Raw genomic sequence first — 15,174 nt, forward strand, 5'->3', positions numbered from 1 at the left:
CATTATTAAGGCGTATTTTTAATCATTTGAGAGAGCTGGGTGCACTTTTTCCCAGTTGCGAGTTTGTATGCTAAGCTAGGCTAATTAATCCCTATCTCCAGTAGTGTACTTAACCCACATATATGAGAGTGGTATTCATCTTCTTGTCCTAATGAAGCATGCATACAAACAAATAAGTCCAACATGTCTTTATCAATAGTTGTGTACTGCTCAGCTACTGATCAGCTTTCTAAGTCCAGGTGAGTGTAAGGGCTTATTGGGTATAGTCCCAGGACTCACCACTTCAGCACTGGAAACGTGGAGCAGGTTGGGGGGGTGATAGCTGGAGGACAGGGCCTGGGACTCCAGGGTGCTGGAGTCCTGCAGCTGCTGGACACTGGAGAAATGGGCCTGACTGTAGCTAGATTCAGTGATGGTGAAGCCTGAGGGGAGAAGACAACGAGAAATCAGTATCTCCAGCTATTCATCACATCTCAAAGAAGAATTTATTGAAGAATAAAATGGCAAATGGCAAATAATAATTCAAAAGTGTTTAGCTTTTAAACTTTGCAATTCCACATATGTGAATACTAGACACTATGCACATGAAACCCAAGGGGTTGAAATAACCAATTAGGCCACAAACTATGGAAGGCCATAGGGGACTTTCTTGAAATGATAATGTAGACTTGAAAATTAAAGGTAACTCCACAAAAGTATAATCTTCAACATAGGTATGCATTGTTAAAGTAGATGAAAACAAAAATGCAAAGATACAATTTCCTTTTCAAATGGGCCTTTTATGACCATACTAAATTAAATTGAAATTGCTTTATGAGAGTGATGAAATACCCGGTCTGCTCTGGACAGATAACAAGGTTGTTGAGCCCCAGGAGAGAGCAGGAAGGCTAGATCTGCCAGACAGATGTTTGCTGTCAGAGTGCGATGATGCCCACTGCTCTCATCCACACAATCCAGGCTGCCAAAACAGTCAGTTGGCATGATGGGAACTCTGTGAGTTTGTCATTTGAGTGAAAGTAGTAACCATATATTTGAGAGCCCTACACTGGATTTAGAGTTACACAATGGAAAGGGAAGAAAGAACATAAAACATCTGGGAAAGTCCCTCTATATCTCTTGTTTATCTCAGATTAGATTAGATTATATATTATATATATATTTAATTGTCATTGCACTAGAGTACAAAAAATGGCTATTAGCATCTAACTCTTTTACAACATTAACTGTATAGTACTTTTCTCCTTTGATTATTGAGTGAAACTGACAGTAAATGTAATTCATCAATCATTTTTGATGTCTTTCTAATTATAATCTGAATTAAAAAGTGTTATTATTAAGGTCGTTTGTTGAGGCCAATTTCGCACATTGCACAATTAACTTTTAATGGAAAAAAAACTAAGGGGAAATTACTGGAACGAAAAGGGACTTTCTACAGCTCATTGTCTAGTCGCTTTCCTATCAGAAACCTTTGTTTTACACAATGAGAGATGACAGTATGCACAGTTCTCCTTAATGGCATTTGTTTCAATGTAGACATCTCACTCATGCTACCATGAAAACAGGGGTTGCACAAGTAACCACGTTTTTTTACTTCATTTTCCTACATAAACGCATATTTGATTGATTTTTTTCATGCAATACAGACATGATAGATTACAAATGTAATCTCTGGGGGGAAAAGCATGCATGAGTGAAATCAGTGAGATGTCAGTTTGTACCTTGTGTTAGAGCTTGCTGGTCAAAGGAAGGCTGAGGAAGTGCTGGTGTCTCAAACTGGCTGATGTTTTGAGGCAAAGCATGTTGGGTGGTCACATACGAATCTGTCAACAGAAGAAAAAAAAGATGCAGGATAGTCTTAAACTCGCAAGGTTTAAGATGGATAGGAATGGCATCTTAACTATCAATTAAATTATTCTGGTCATAATTCTCTTATTTTTCTGAACCTTGGTGGTGTTTACCCAATTTACTTCCACGGGTCATTATCCATAAAAACAATGTCTCGCATATAAATAATCGCTTATATTAACTACATAATCCATCATGCATTGTCATGGCAACTGCAAAGTAAAAAGGGGTCCATTATTTAAAACATAATAAACATAATTTATTACAAAGTGAAGGCTTAATTCAGATCTAGATAACTATATATGATATATATATATTAGTGCTGTCAAAATTATCGCGTTAACGGCGGTAATTAATTTTTTGAATTAATTGCGTTAAAATATTTAACGCATTTAACGCATGTGCAGAATGGCCCGCCCCATACGTGCCACCAGTGGCAGCGCCAGGGTATGGCTGGGGTAGGCTACACCCATACCAAGAAATGGCTTAGCCCCACCATGAAAAATGATGTTAAAGTAAGCAAAATATAGTCCGCCAACTCGCGCGGAGTAAATTGCACAGACAGCAGTTAGTAAGATTGATTTCAGTAGCCACGGTTTTGAAAACTTTTGTCACATACATAGTGATCGTCTTCTCAATAGAACATCTTTGATAACGGCGTGGCGTTGTTGCAGGAAGTCCCGACGGAGAATACTTTAGCTGTAGTACAGGGGTGCACATAACTGGTACGCAGGTTATGTGCGTAATCTGAAATGCGTAACGTCACTTGTGTCACAAAGCGCATTTGCGTACCGACGTACTTGTGAAGCTTTTCCAGAAGGCGGTTAGATCACCGGACGACAGAGTCGGTCTCTGTGTGCACAGACAGGGCTGCTGTTAACGTAGGTCTGTACAACGGAATTGTGCCAAAACTACGCCAACCGGCGGCGGAGGGAGACTCCCCCCCTTCACTGGAGAACTGCGCTAAAACAGCTGATCACAACGTTCACACTGTGGTCACGAAGTACTCCACTAGCCGCCGCGCCCCCCGACCCCCCCCCCTGTTGATAGAAATCAACACGTAATGAATTAAGACCCCACGGTTTGATGATTGATAGGTGTGTGGGCTGTCTTTCATTTTGACATGCAGAAAAATGTTATAATAAACATAGATACTGTATGTTAAATGGATATATCCGCCTTCTTTCATTTATCTTTCCATTCCCACAACAATATACATAAATAAATGGCCTATTTTGGACATAGTTCGAATGGTGATTAATCATGATTAATTAATTTTTAAGCTGTGATTAATCTGATTAAAATGTTTAATCGTTTGACAGCCCTAATATATATATATATATATATTATATAATATATATAAGTAACTACTAAAAGTGCACCTCTGAGCTTAAAGGTGGAGTATGTACTTTTGGAGAAACCAGCTCGAGTGCGCTAGAATTTGAAAATACACAACCGGAAAAAATCTGACCCTTCCTTCAGACTTCCTTACAGAGCCCCTCCTCCAACACACACAAACGCGCACATTACCAATGAGGGCACAAGATAAGTTTGTGCACAGATGGAAGGCTGACAGGCAGGTAGGCCATCCAATTATTTTAGCCGGGCCGGCTAAAATGATTGGTAATGCTTTTTACAGTACTACGGCTTCCACAGATGACATTTTATAATGGATTTTTTGTCAAAGCACTTAAGATATTCCTTGGAGCATTCCATGGAATATAACAAAAAGTGTTTCTGAAATAAATTACATACCCCACCTTTAAGAAATAATTGTGAATTCTTGAAAAAGGTCAATGTTAGGGCCACATGAGATGCCTCGTATCTCTTTATGGTCATTAGCATCTTCTACATTTCTACCTAGTAGTTTTTTGCACCTAATTAACTGACATTTTCATGGCTTTGTAGTTGTTTTGCGTCCCTTAACAGTTATTTTGCACATCTATGTACTCGTTTTGGTTTTCCAAAAGGCAAGGTAACAGTTAGTCCATACAGACAGGGATGTGCCACTCCTGGCCAGCCCTTTGGCCCGGAGTCTGCGTACCTTCTCCTTGTACAAGGGTCTGGTCAGTCAGGGGGACCTCCAAGGTCACTTCTTGACTTCCATTCACGACCTCTGTCTGTTCCAGTCCCAGCATACTTTGCTGCTCTTCTGAGGTAGCAGGTGGTTGATGGAGTGAGTCTCCCTCTATTTCCACCTGCATTTCATGGTCCACCGTGCCCCCTCCTAAGTGGTCATCTGATGACTGGGGCTGCAGCTGCTGGGCCAATTCATACCTGGTTTGGCAGAACATAAGTTTTATTTATTGAGGTGTTATTATGTTGTACGTGGACTTCCTTGTCAAGGAATGCTCCTAGATCTATGGGGGAAAAAAGTATAAAAGATCAAACAGCAATAAAAAACTGTGCAGAGAAAGCCCAAACCTGTGTGTCTTCATGTGCTTCCTGCAGTTGGGAGATGACTTGAAGGTCTTCTGGCAGTATGGGCACATGTAGGGTCGCAGGTCACTGTGGGTGGTCATGTGACGTCGCAGGCTGCCGCTGGTGGTGAATGTGGTGTCGCACATCAGGCACTTGTATGCCTTTAAACCAGAGTGGGTCCTGATGTGAGCCTTGAGGACTCCCGAGGAGGCAAAACCCCGACTGCACTGCAGACACTTGTAGGGCCTTTCTCCTGTATGAGACCTGGGATGATAAAAGGATAACATCACGGAGACCATAAGTAGTTTCAAGTGGGACACAAAGTATTAAAAGTAAAAAAATGCCATCTTTATACAGCAATCATTCAATATTATAAACAGAATATAATTGAACTGTACCAACTATCAGTACATGAATTAGAAAAAATACTTGTATTATAAATTCTGTATTGGACAATGTTATTCAAAGAGCTTTACCTGGTATGCTGTTTCAGATGGCTTGATTTCTTGTAGGCCTTATTACAGAACTGGCACTTGTATGGCCGGTCACTGCCCACCACATCAAGGTATTGTTGAAAGGCCAAACGGGGGTTTTGGGATGGGATGAGGCCTGTTAAGCAACATGTGAACAAGAAACATGTGTTCCATTTGAAAAAAGAAATGTAGTTAACTGCACAATGGGTTTCACTTCATCTCAAGAACAATTTAGAAGGCGAGTTTGTTCACAATCGTTAACATAACGTTTTTTTACCAAAGTCAGTGATGAGGATGGGTTCCTGCAGGGGGATGTCGGGCAGAGGTAGGTTACTCTTGGACACTTTGGCTTTGTTGGCTTTGCGAGGAAACTTGTGCTTCTTTTGCTGTAAACTTTTGAAGTGAGACGCAATGTGTGTTTTCCTGTGGCCCGATGTGCGGAAGATCTTGTCACAGTGAGGACAGGGAAAAGGACGTACACCTGGGAAGAAAGAAAAATAACTTTTGGAGAATTAGTATTTAGAGAATTAGACTGATCCTGACATGTAGATATAAACTACAATTAAATATATTAGAATGTGCTATCCCTAAGAAAATCTAGATAAATAATATAAAACCCAAGCCTTGCAGTTAGCAGGAGACAATATATATAATATATATTTATGAAAAATTACAGCACAAGAAAAAGTGACAATGATATCAAACTGTATACGCACAAGCCTTAGTGAGAAACACAGCTGAGAACATTAAGAAAAGTCTTAGCTTAGAGCTAACACGTGACAAAAAGTAAACACCTAACATAGAAAAGTGCCATTACATAGCAATCATAGACAACAACTAATGCACAGATGCACATAATAATTGAAGTGATACAGTTTTTTATTCCACACTAATGCTGACATTTCATGTCAATGGGGATGCTTGTTTAGGTCCATCTCACTAAGTAGAGGCAAATTCAGGATAATTGCAAACACATAATTGCAAATGAGGGATCTGGCTGTAGCAGCACCACTATATATGTACACAGGTCTAGCAGCTTTTGTCGCTCTCTGCATAATTTATTATACCATATAGCTGATAACTAAATGATAAAAGGCTGCCTGGAAACATTATGTTGAAAGCTCATGTACGTCCTCTTTTCTACTTAAAGGTGGGGTAGGTAAGTTTGAGAAACCGGCTCGAGATACACTTTTTGTTATATTCCATGGAATGCTCTTAACTTCCCGATAGCAATGAATATCTTAAGTGCTTTGACAACAAATCCATAAAAAAATGTCATCTGTGGAAGCCGTAGTAGCCTACTGTAAAAAGCACAACCAATCATTTTAGCCGGCCCGGCTAAAATAACTGGATGGCCTACCTGCCTGTCAGCCTTCCATCTGTGCACAACCTTATCTCGTGCCCTCATTGGTCATGTGCGCGTTCGTGTGTGTTGGAGGAGGGGCTCTGTAAGGAAGTGGCAGATTTTTTCCGGTTGTGTATTTTCAAATTCTAGCGCACTCGAGCTGGTTTCTCCAAAATTACCTACCCCACCTTTAATGGATACAAATTACGTTTGTCATTCAGATGCAGCAAAGCCAATAAAGTGCAAATGTTGATTGTTGTTAGTTTTTCTTCTTGTGTAACCCTTTCATGAAGTGCACCTGCTTCTCACCTGTATGCAGACGCATGTGTACCTTCATGCTGCCAGAAGTGGAAAAGCACTTGAGGCAGCACTGACACTCAAAGGCCTTGACGCCTGTGTGCGTTTTCATGTGTGCTGTGAGGGTACTCTTGACAGCGAACGCTCTGAAGCACTGTTTGCACTTGAAAGGCTTCTCGTGAGTGTGGATGCGGATGTGGCGGACAAGGTCGCTGGGCTTCTTGAACTCCTTGGAGCAGTACGGGCAGCCGTGCCAGCGGACGCCGTTCTCCTCCCTGATGGAGCCTGGAGGGAAGGCAGAGTGAAGCAGACATATTTTACTGTCGATAGCTCGGGGCTGCAACTTAAAGCTTTTTAAATGATGATATTATCGATCATCTTTTTCATTGATGTATCACCAAGTTAGTATAACGTTGGTCAATAAAATGACAGATTTTTAGAGTAAGAAAATGAACAGGGACGATAAAAAAATACTTTTTCAGGAAGAGGAAATAGACCTAGCCTGAAAACATTAAACCGCAATTAATCCGCAACCCAATCTCTGACAATGTATACAGATATTACATTAAAAAAAGTTTTATGAATAAAATGCATCTAATATGTACGGTGGCCCTGAAGTGCAAGACACCACAGCATTTCACAAAACACAACAGCATTTCAGAAAACACAACAGCATTTCACATTGGACGGAAAGGGTATTCCTTAGGGAGAACACTTCTTGTTTGTGATTGGACAGAGCCAGCCAGAGAAGCACTGCTGTGATTGGTTGTTTTTGCTACCAGTCAAGAAATGACGCTTCGTGATTGGCCCAACACATCAGCCGTTAGCTGTTAGCACACACTCAGAGCTCACAGCTCCTCATATCTGTTCAGAAACTGGACAAAAGTTAAACATATACAAAACACAGACTGTCTATGTCATTTCGAATACAGTCGCTGCTTTATTTATGTCTGTATGACGTTGTTGTGAGTGTGGACGGAGCAGCTACAGGTTAGTTTAGCCTGATCGATCCGATTCCGATAGGATTTACATGGACATACGCCCCGCCCCCTCTCCAGCGTCTTGTTTGAATGACAGGAGTAAACACAGAATTAATGCTTTATTAATTCATGGTTTTTAAGGGGCTTATCTCCATGTAAATACTATGGTAGACTACTCAATATTCGCATCGCTCTAATCGCTCGAGTTTCACCGCGGCTGTCAGCTGTGTTTGCTCCTGTCATTCAAACAAGACGCGCTGGAGAGGGGGCGGGGCGTATCTCCATGTAAATCCTAAGGGAGATACCAACTACAACAAAATGAACATATTTGACCTTGATTTAATTGTAATACATGTTTCAAAGTGATGCCGAAGTAACTACATACTGATAACGGTTAGTAAAAACCATGAATTAACGCTTTGACAAGTCTGCAAACAAGACGGCAAGTGAAAAGCTTTTAAAATTCGTGTTTTCTGAATGGAATCGGAACCATCAGGCTAAACTAACCTGTTGCTGCTCCGTCCACACTCACAACAACGTCATACAGACATAAATAAAGCAGCGACTGTATTCGCCATGACACAGACAGTCTGTGGTTTGTACATGTTTAACTTTTGTCCAGTTTCTGAACAGATATGAGGAGCTGTGAGCTCTGAGTGTGTGCTAACGGCTGATGTGTTGGGACCGGTTGGGACATATTGCGCTGTCGGGCGTTGACCAATCACGAAGCGTCACAAATGCTGTGGTGTTTTGTGAAATGCTGTGGTGTTTTCTGAAATGCTGTTGTGTTTTGTGAAATGCTGTGGTGTCTTGCACTTCAGGGCCACTGTAAATATGAATAAATCAATGAATACTATATTTATATAAAAAGCAAGCTCATTTATATACAGCTAATCGCACTGATGTTTCATTTATGCCACGAACTTCATATATATGCAAATAACTTCCAAGGAAAAGGACAGTTTAAATTGTATTTTTGAACGTTAGTAAAATAACTTAATTAAGAGTCCTTAAACAGTAAATTCCTTTTATAATTACATCAAACCCTTATATTGCAAACACATCTTCAAATGATCTCACTCTATCTGCACATTTTTAACACAATTATTCATAAATAACTGAACTGATTTATTAGTTATCTAACTTAAAATGTCTTAGTTTCAAGTCGTGAATTAATTAATAACTGTACTGAAAGGCAACTACAAACCTACTGAACTTCAACACTATGTCAAAATCTCATTTGAGTTTGTCATTGTGATAAGATGCTTTTGTGAATGTCGTGTAATACCGATCCTACCTGGCATTTGTATGGGTTTCTTGAAAATGCTCCTTTTCTTTTCCCTGAATGGTTTGTCGTGAATTTGAACTCTCCTGCTCTCTCCGGTTCTGCCCTCCGTGCTCTGGTTCTCTCTGGATGTGTTGTCGCTCTGCGGCTGGACCACACTCAGCCCACTGTTCTCCAGAGCTTGCTACGAAAGGAACATAAGAAAAACTGCTCAAACACCACAGCTTGAAAACGCCTTCATGTAACACAATCTACATTAAGGGTAATGCGGGTCAAATCCTACAATAGAATGTTTCCTAAATACTAACCACTTAAAGAATAATAAACTCCGCCAGGCCTATGCCACGCCATTTTACCAGCCTGTGGGGGTTGCAAATTATTTCCTTCATCTTGGCTAAAAACAAGCCTTAACTACAATCAAAAATCATGTATTAGTCCCACAGTGGGAAAATGTACATTGTCATGGCAAAGAGAAATTGCCAATACAAGTACAAATAAATAAGAAGTAGATTAACATATTATATGTGAACATATGAAAGTAGTAAAGTAGCAGCCATTAATGACATAAATTCATTGTAAAAAAGTATAAATTGCATCTAGCAACAGGGTTGTTACAGTGTGAGGTAGTGAAGTAGCAGCTCTGTAGCTTGTGTGCATGTGACAAATAAAGCCTTTAAATTTAAATGTGTTATTATAGTCTGTATTTGTGTTCGGCATGCTGCAGTGCAATTCAAAGCCTTTGTATAGTGGCTCAAAAAACTGACCATAGAAAAGTTTGTTTTCAGTTTCAAGTAGAACTTGTGCAGAATAATTCCATCCCGATGTTATGGCCCACTACATTTAGGCACAATACCAGGGGGGACAATTGAGTTTATGTATGAGGGGAGAGGGAGACACAGCTGGTTAAGTATATTTTCTTATTTATTATTATAGATTCAACCATTTGAGGTATGGCTTGAAATAATGTTACAAAGCTCAGTCATAATCAAACCATCTTGGGATGAAAGCAAAGGCTCTATTAAACTCTCCAGTAGTGTTCAACTTAAAGGTTCTCGTTCCCCCAGCGTGGGGCTATTTTTCGACAAGCACCAGAATCCTGCCTTTCAATCTCTCCCTTTGGCCGACTGCCCACCGATTCAACATGTCGAATCGGTGGGTTTTCGGCCGAAAAGGTGTCGGCACGGCTGAAAAGACACAACGGTGCGGGACACACCAATCTGAGTAGGGCGTGTCGACGCTCATCGTCGGCCTGACGCCCATAGACGGCCAAAATCGGCTTGGTGTGTCCGGGCCTTAAAAGGAAGGCAACTTGAATGCGCAGATCACTTACGGCCCGTCTACACTACAGGCATCGAAAAATGCTTTCAACGCTTCGCCCATTCATTTGAATGGGGTGACGTAGAAGATTTTTAAACTTCGCCGAACTGCATTGTGGGGAGCATGGCATGGCTTTGCAAGCATCACGAGCATCTATCAGCATCAAAAGTTGAACAATGTTCAACTTTTGAGGCTCGATGCTTGGCAACAGCCAATCAAATCCTGCGTATGCAAATCTGCCAGTACAAGCGCTAGCCAATCAAACCGCGTGTATGCTGGGAGAGACTAGCAGGTCATTTCCTCATATTCAAAAAAATGGAGGGAAAATTCATTATAGCGGTAGTGAATCACCCGGTGCTGTATGATCAGTCTCTGTTCATCTACCGGGATACAAACCGGAGGAGCGAGGCATGGAGGGAGGTGGCAGAGACAGTGGATGAAACTGGTAGGTTTTCGCCTGTTTGGGGATTTTATATCCAGTTTACTTCGTTTTAACATTGCTATTGCTTTGTATTCTGTTTTCTTCAAGGTTGTGTCTTCCTGGTCGAATGTACTTATTGTAAGTCGCTTTGGATAAAAGCGTCAGCTAAATGCAATGTAATGTAATGTAATGTATGCCGGGGGCGGGCGGGAGATTCTGGATTGGTTGTTGGTCGCCTTGGGCGCGAGAAATCGCCAAGCCTCAGACACGCCCAGCTTCAAGATTTTTTGATGCCTGTAGTGTAGACGGGCCGTTAGCTTCAAGAAAATATCTATTCAAGGACTTTTTTGAGAAACTTTTTAATCTTTTAATTTCCTCTAATATTATTCCCACTGTGAGTCCTCCGACTTCCATCCGCATCGCTTCAGTAACTTCTTGAGGTCTTAAGAGGTGCAGCTGCTGGTGTGTGGAGCTGAGGATTTGTATGCTCAGACACACACAGAAAGAAAGACGAGGAGAGTTCTCATTCATAACACTCCGTTCGATGTCTCACTATGGGATGCGCCTCATCGCGGAGCAAACAGAAGCATCAATCTCATTACGCCAATCCTGATTGGCTGGTGATCTTGACGTCAGCGTCAGGGAACTCACCCCCTATAAGTAGCTTGCGCCACGACGCATGCGTCATTCAAACACCTCTTCTCGCTTCAGAGCACATCTCCATAGTAGCCGGACAAGCTTAATGGTCCACAGACTGAACCCAAATATAACCATTTCGGTCGACGGGCGCTCGCCGGCTACTCCTTCTGCTTTGCAGGAAGACGGTAATACTAACGCCAGTTAGTATTGAAATCGACCTCGCCGTTCTCTTTCCCCGGAAAGTAAGGTCGGTCTGATTTTTTCAAGCTAGCAACAGGTGTGTTGCTAGCTCGCTCCCTCACTATCGACACCACGGTAGCGAGGAAGCTTTTTCTTTTCTCTTCCCCACGGAGGAGGAAAGGATTAAAGGAGCATACTATGGAGTCAGATTTGGGTCAATATTCTCGCGCATAAAACAAGCTACTCACGAGCGGAAAATGTGCTTTTACACGCGCATAAAATGACCCTCGTGCACAGATTAAACCCCCGCGAGCGGGCGCAGAGCCGCTCGAGAGAGACAGCCCTCTTGCTTGCTCGAGGGAGTGTCAGCCTCGCGGAGTCTGTCTACGCGCGCGTGAAAAGTTTCTGGCACTTTGGGGCGGAGCCACTGGACTTTGATTGACAGCTGCCAGGAAACACGGGGTTGCCAGGTTTGATAAATGCCTGAACTGCCAAGAGCCGAGCAGTGACGGCAGCAAAATCAGTTGGACGAGATTGAATGGTAAAGTTGTCCATAAAAAACTATTATATTCGTAAAGTGTATAGCTAATATATATATATATATATATATATATATATATATATATATATATATGATTCTGTTTTCTTCAAGGTTGTGTCTTCCTGGTCGAATGTACTTATTGTAAGTCGCTTTGGATACAAGCGTCAGCTAAATGTAATGTAATGTAATATACATTAATTTGATATAAAACAATATATTTTTCAGTGGGCTGTGTCCGTCGAAAACTGCTAGCTACTGTCTGCTGTACGCACCTAGATTTTGCTGCCGTCACTGCTCGGCTCTTGGTAGTTCAGGCATTTATCAAACCTGGCAACCCCGGGTTTCCTGGCAGCTGTCAATCAAAGTCCAGTGGCTCCGCCCCAAAGTGCCAGAAACTTTTCACGCGCACGTAGACAGACTCCGCGAGGCTGACACTCCCGCGAGCAAGCAAGAGGGCTGTCTCTCTCGCTCACGAGCGCAGAGCCGCTCGCGGGCGCAGAGCCGCTCGCGGGCGCAGAGCCGCTCGCGGGCGCAGAGCCGCTCGCGGGGGTTTAATCTGCGCGCGAGGGTCATTTTATGCGCGTGTAAAAGCACATTTTCCGCTCGTGAGTAGCTTGTTTTACGCGCTAGAATATTGACCCAAATCTGACTCCATACGTACTGTCACACCAGTCAGTATTCTCCGGGAATAAAAGACCCACACCGTCCATTTCTCCGGATTAAGGACAGAGTGGTAACACCTTTTTTCTCCCAATTTACCTGTTGAGAGCGGGTCCTCTCCACGCCACGAGGCGAACAAGATGGACGCCTCTCTCCCTCACACTCTGCGGCTGCGGGTTGAAGATCTCGGGCACAGACACACACCAGGTCTGCTCGTCCTGCCTCGGGCTGGAACACGCCCGAGGCGCTATCGACAAGGAGACGAGGGCGAGCTGGCCTAGAAAATCTCCGGTTCCGGCTGCAGCTCAGGCGCAGCCAACCCATAATTTCGGCCAGCAGTCGAGGAAGAAGAAGCGAGCGGCGTGACAGCCCCTCCTTCTCCCCTCTGTGACAGAGCTGGAAGTCCATGGTTCCCCAGCTCTAAATGTGTTCCCGCCGCCTCGAGAGATGCCTCAACACCATCCTCAAGTCCGCACAAACACATGTCACACATTTGTTGATTTTTCTGTCATAAAACATTTGCCGCTGACGCATCCAGGCTTCAGGCCGAGGGCGCAGCTCAAATAAATGAAAAGAAAAAACAATAAAAACCAATAAACAGCCCGTCAACTGTTCCCCTTCTGAAAGCAGCTACGGCATCTCGTAAAAGGCGGATTACAGGCGGGTCTGTGAAGGCACCACGCGCATGCGCAGTGCCGGCTGGGGCTTTAAAGGCACCACCGTCACGCGCATGCGCAGTGCCGGCTGGGGTTGTGAAGGCACCACCGTCATGCGCAGTGTCGGTGGGGATTGTCGAAAAGGGGCACCACTGTGTTCAGACACTAGAGGGCCCCATAACACAACAAATAGAGACTCAGAGGGGAAGAGACGTGACATCTCCACTGGCTCTAAGGAGCATGCAGTGGAAGATGCTCACATCATCTGCTTGGGTTTTCAAAGGGTTAGAGTGATGGTTACTGTGAAATGCGTAATGGCACTGCGCCACTGGCTGCACCCGACTTTTCTAGTACGAGGTGTGCCTATGGGTGCTGTCCTTTCACGGAAAGTGGTCACCACGGACGCATGTCTGACAGGTTGGGGAGGTATTTATGAAGGTCGCCCGGTGAGGGGTCTCTGGAGCAGAGACCTCCAGCGGGCACACATAAATTACCTGGAGCTTTTAGCGGTGTTTCTCACCCTAAAACGCTTTCTGCCTTTCCTCAGGGGACATCACGTCCTCGTGAGAACAGACAATACGACCACAATATCGTATATTAACCGCCAAGGGGGTTTGCGTTCTCTCCAGTTACACACACTGGCGCGCAAACTGATCCTATGGAGCGGTAGACGTCTCCTCTCTCTGAGAGCGACGCACGTACCGGGACCACTTTATGCAGACTGGACTCTACATCCAAGGATTGTGAGCCAGCTGTGGGTGCATTACGGCAGAGCCGCGGTGGATCTGTTCGCATCGAAAGACAACACTCAGTGTCAGCTGTTCTTTTCGATGCGCGATCTAAATGCACCGTTAGGCGTGGATGCACTCGCGCACGATTGGCCCCCGGGCCTTCTGTACGCGTTCCCACCCCTGGCTCTGATACCCCAACTCTGGCCAGAGTGAGAGAGCAACGCCACACACTTATCCTGATAGCTCCGCACTGGCCAGCTATGTACTGGCTAGCGGAGATATATCAGCTGCTGTGCGGGCAGCCATGGCAGCTCCCACTACGCAGGGACATACTGTCCCAAGCGGGGGGGGCGATCTTTCACGCACACCCAGAGCGCTTGGCTCTATGGGCCTGGCCCGTGAGTGGTACAATCTGAATACAGTGTGACATGAAGCTGACCCTGGCAGCTGCCAAGCGAGCCAGTGGCACTCATGCACTATCTGTACAGTCTTCATGCACTCAGTTCGCCCCAGGGCAAACAGAGTGTGGTTGAAGCCCAACCCTGCCTTTATCTTAAGGCGGTTGGTTCAGGTACCACATTTGACATTGAGGCATCCTCCCCGCCACTGTATTCCTCCGGGGAACAGCGGCCGGATTTGCCGTGTCCAGCCCGTGCTTTACGCACGTACAGGGACAGATCAAGGGTGCTTCGTCATAATGACCAACCCCTTGTGTCCTGGGCTAACCCTTATGGGCAAGCCTGTTACTAAGCAACGGCTCTCCCACTGGTTTGTGGAAGCAATTGCATTGGGGCCCATACGAGTCAGAGTTCGCAGGCACCCTCGGGTCCGCGAGCTCTTTCGACTCAGGGTCTGGCTGCATCCAGGGCTCTGTCCAGGATGTCTCCCATCCAAGACATTGGTGCAGCGGCGGGCTGGTCCTCGCCGCTCACTTTTGTCCGCCTCTTAACAGGCTGGACGTTCTGCTCCCAGTGTGACTCAAGCAGTGCTGGGCACCTGGTTGAGTCAGAGCTCTACCTGTTAAGTTCTGGTTGGTTTGGTGATTTTCGAGATAAGCTCGTCTGACAATACGGGAGCTACAATTTCCCATAGTGAGACATCGAACGGAGTGTTATGAATGAGAACTATAGGTTACTTACGTAACCCCAGTTCTCAGAGTAACATGAAGTGAGATGTCTCACCAGACGGCCCTCCTTGCTATGGTGAAGCGAGAAGAGGTGCTTATTTTGAATTCCCTGACGCTGACGTCAAGATCACCAGCCAATCAGGATTGGCGTAATGAGATTGATGCTTCTGTTTGCTCCGCGATGAGGCGCATCCCATATTGAGACATCTCACTTCATGTTACTCTGAGAACTGGGGTTACGTAAGTACCTATAGATT

The 15,174-nt window shown here is 44.2% G+C and overlaps 1 protein-coding gene across 1 annotated transcript in view; it reads right to left on the minus strand.

The window, feature by feature from the left end:
• LOC117555106 (zinc finger protein 236-like) overlaps positions 1-15,174 on the minus strand; it is a 72,914-nt gene that overhangs the window by 39,772 nt on the left and 17,968 nt on the right. Inside the window, 8 exon segments of the mRNA XM_034229836.1 lie at positions 280-422; positions 1,719-1,820; positions 3,890-4,122; positions 4,270-4,530; positions 4,743-4,875; positions 5,017-5,220; positions 6,394-6,666; positions 8,659-8,830. Coding sequence (XP_034085727.1) covers positions 280-422; positions 1,719-1,820; positions 3,890-4,122; positions 4,270-4,530; positions 4,743-4,875; positions 5,017-5,220; positions 6,394-6,666; positions 8,659-8,830 — 1,521 coding nt within the window.

Source organism: Gymnodraco acuticeps, unplaced genomic scaffold (genome assembly GCF_902827175.1).
Source record: "Gymnodraco acuticeps unplaced genomic scaffold, fGymAcu1.1, whole genome shotgun sequence".
Classification (NCBI taxonomy): Eukaryota; Metazoa; Chordata; class Actinopteri; order Perciformes; family Bathydraconidae; genus Gymnodraco; species Gymnodraco acuticeps.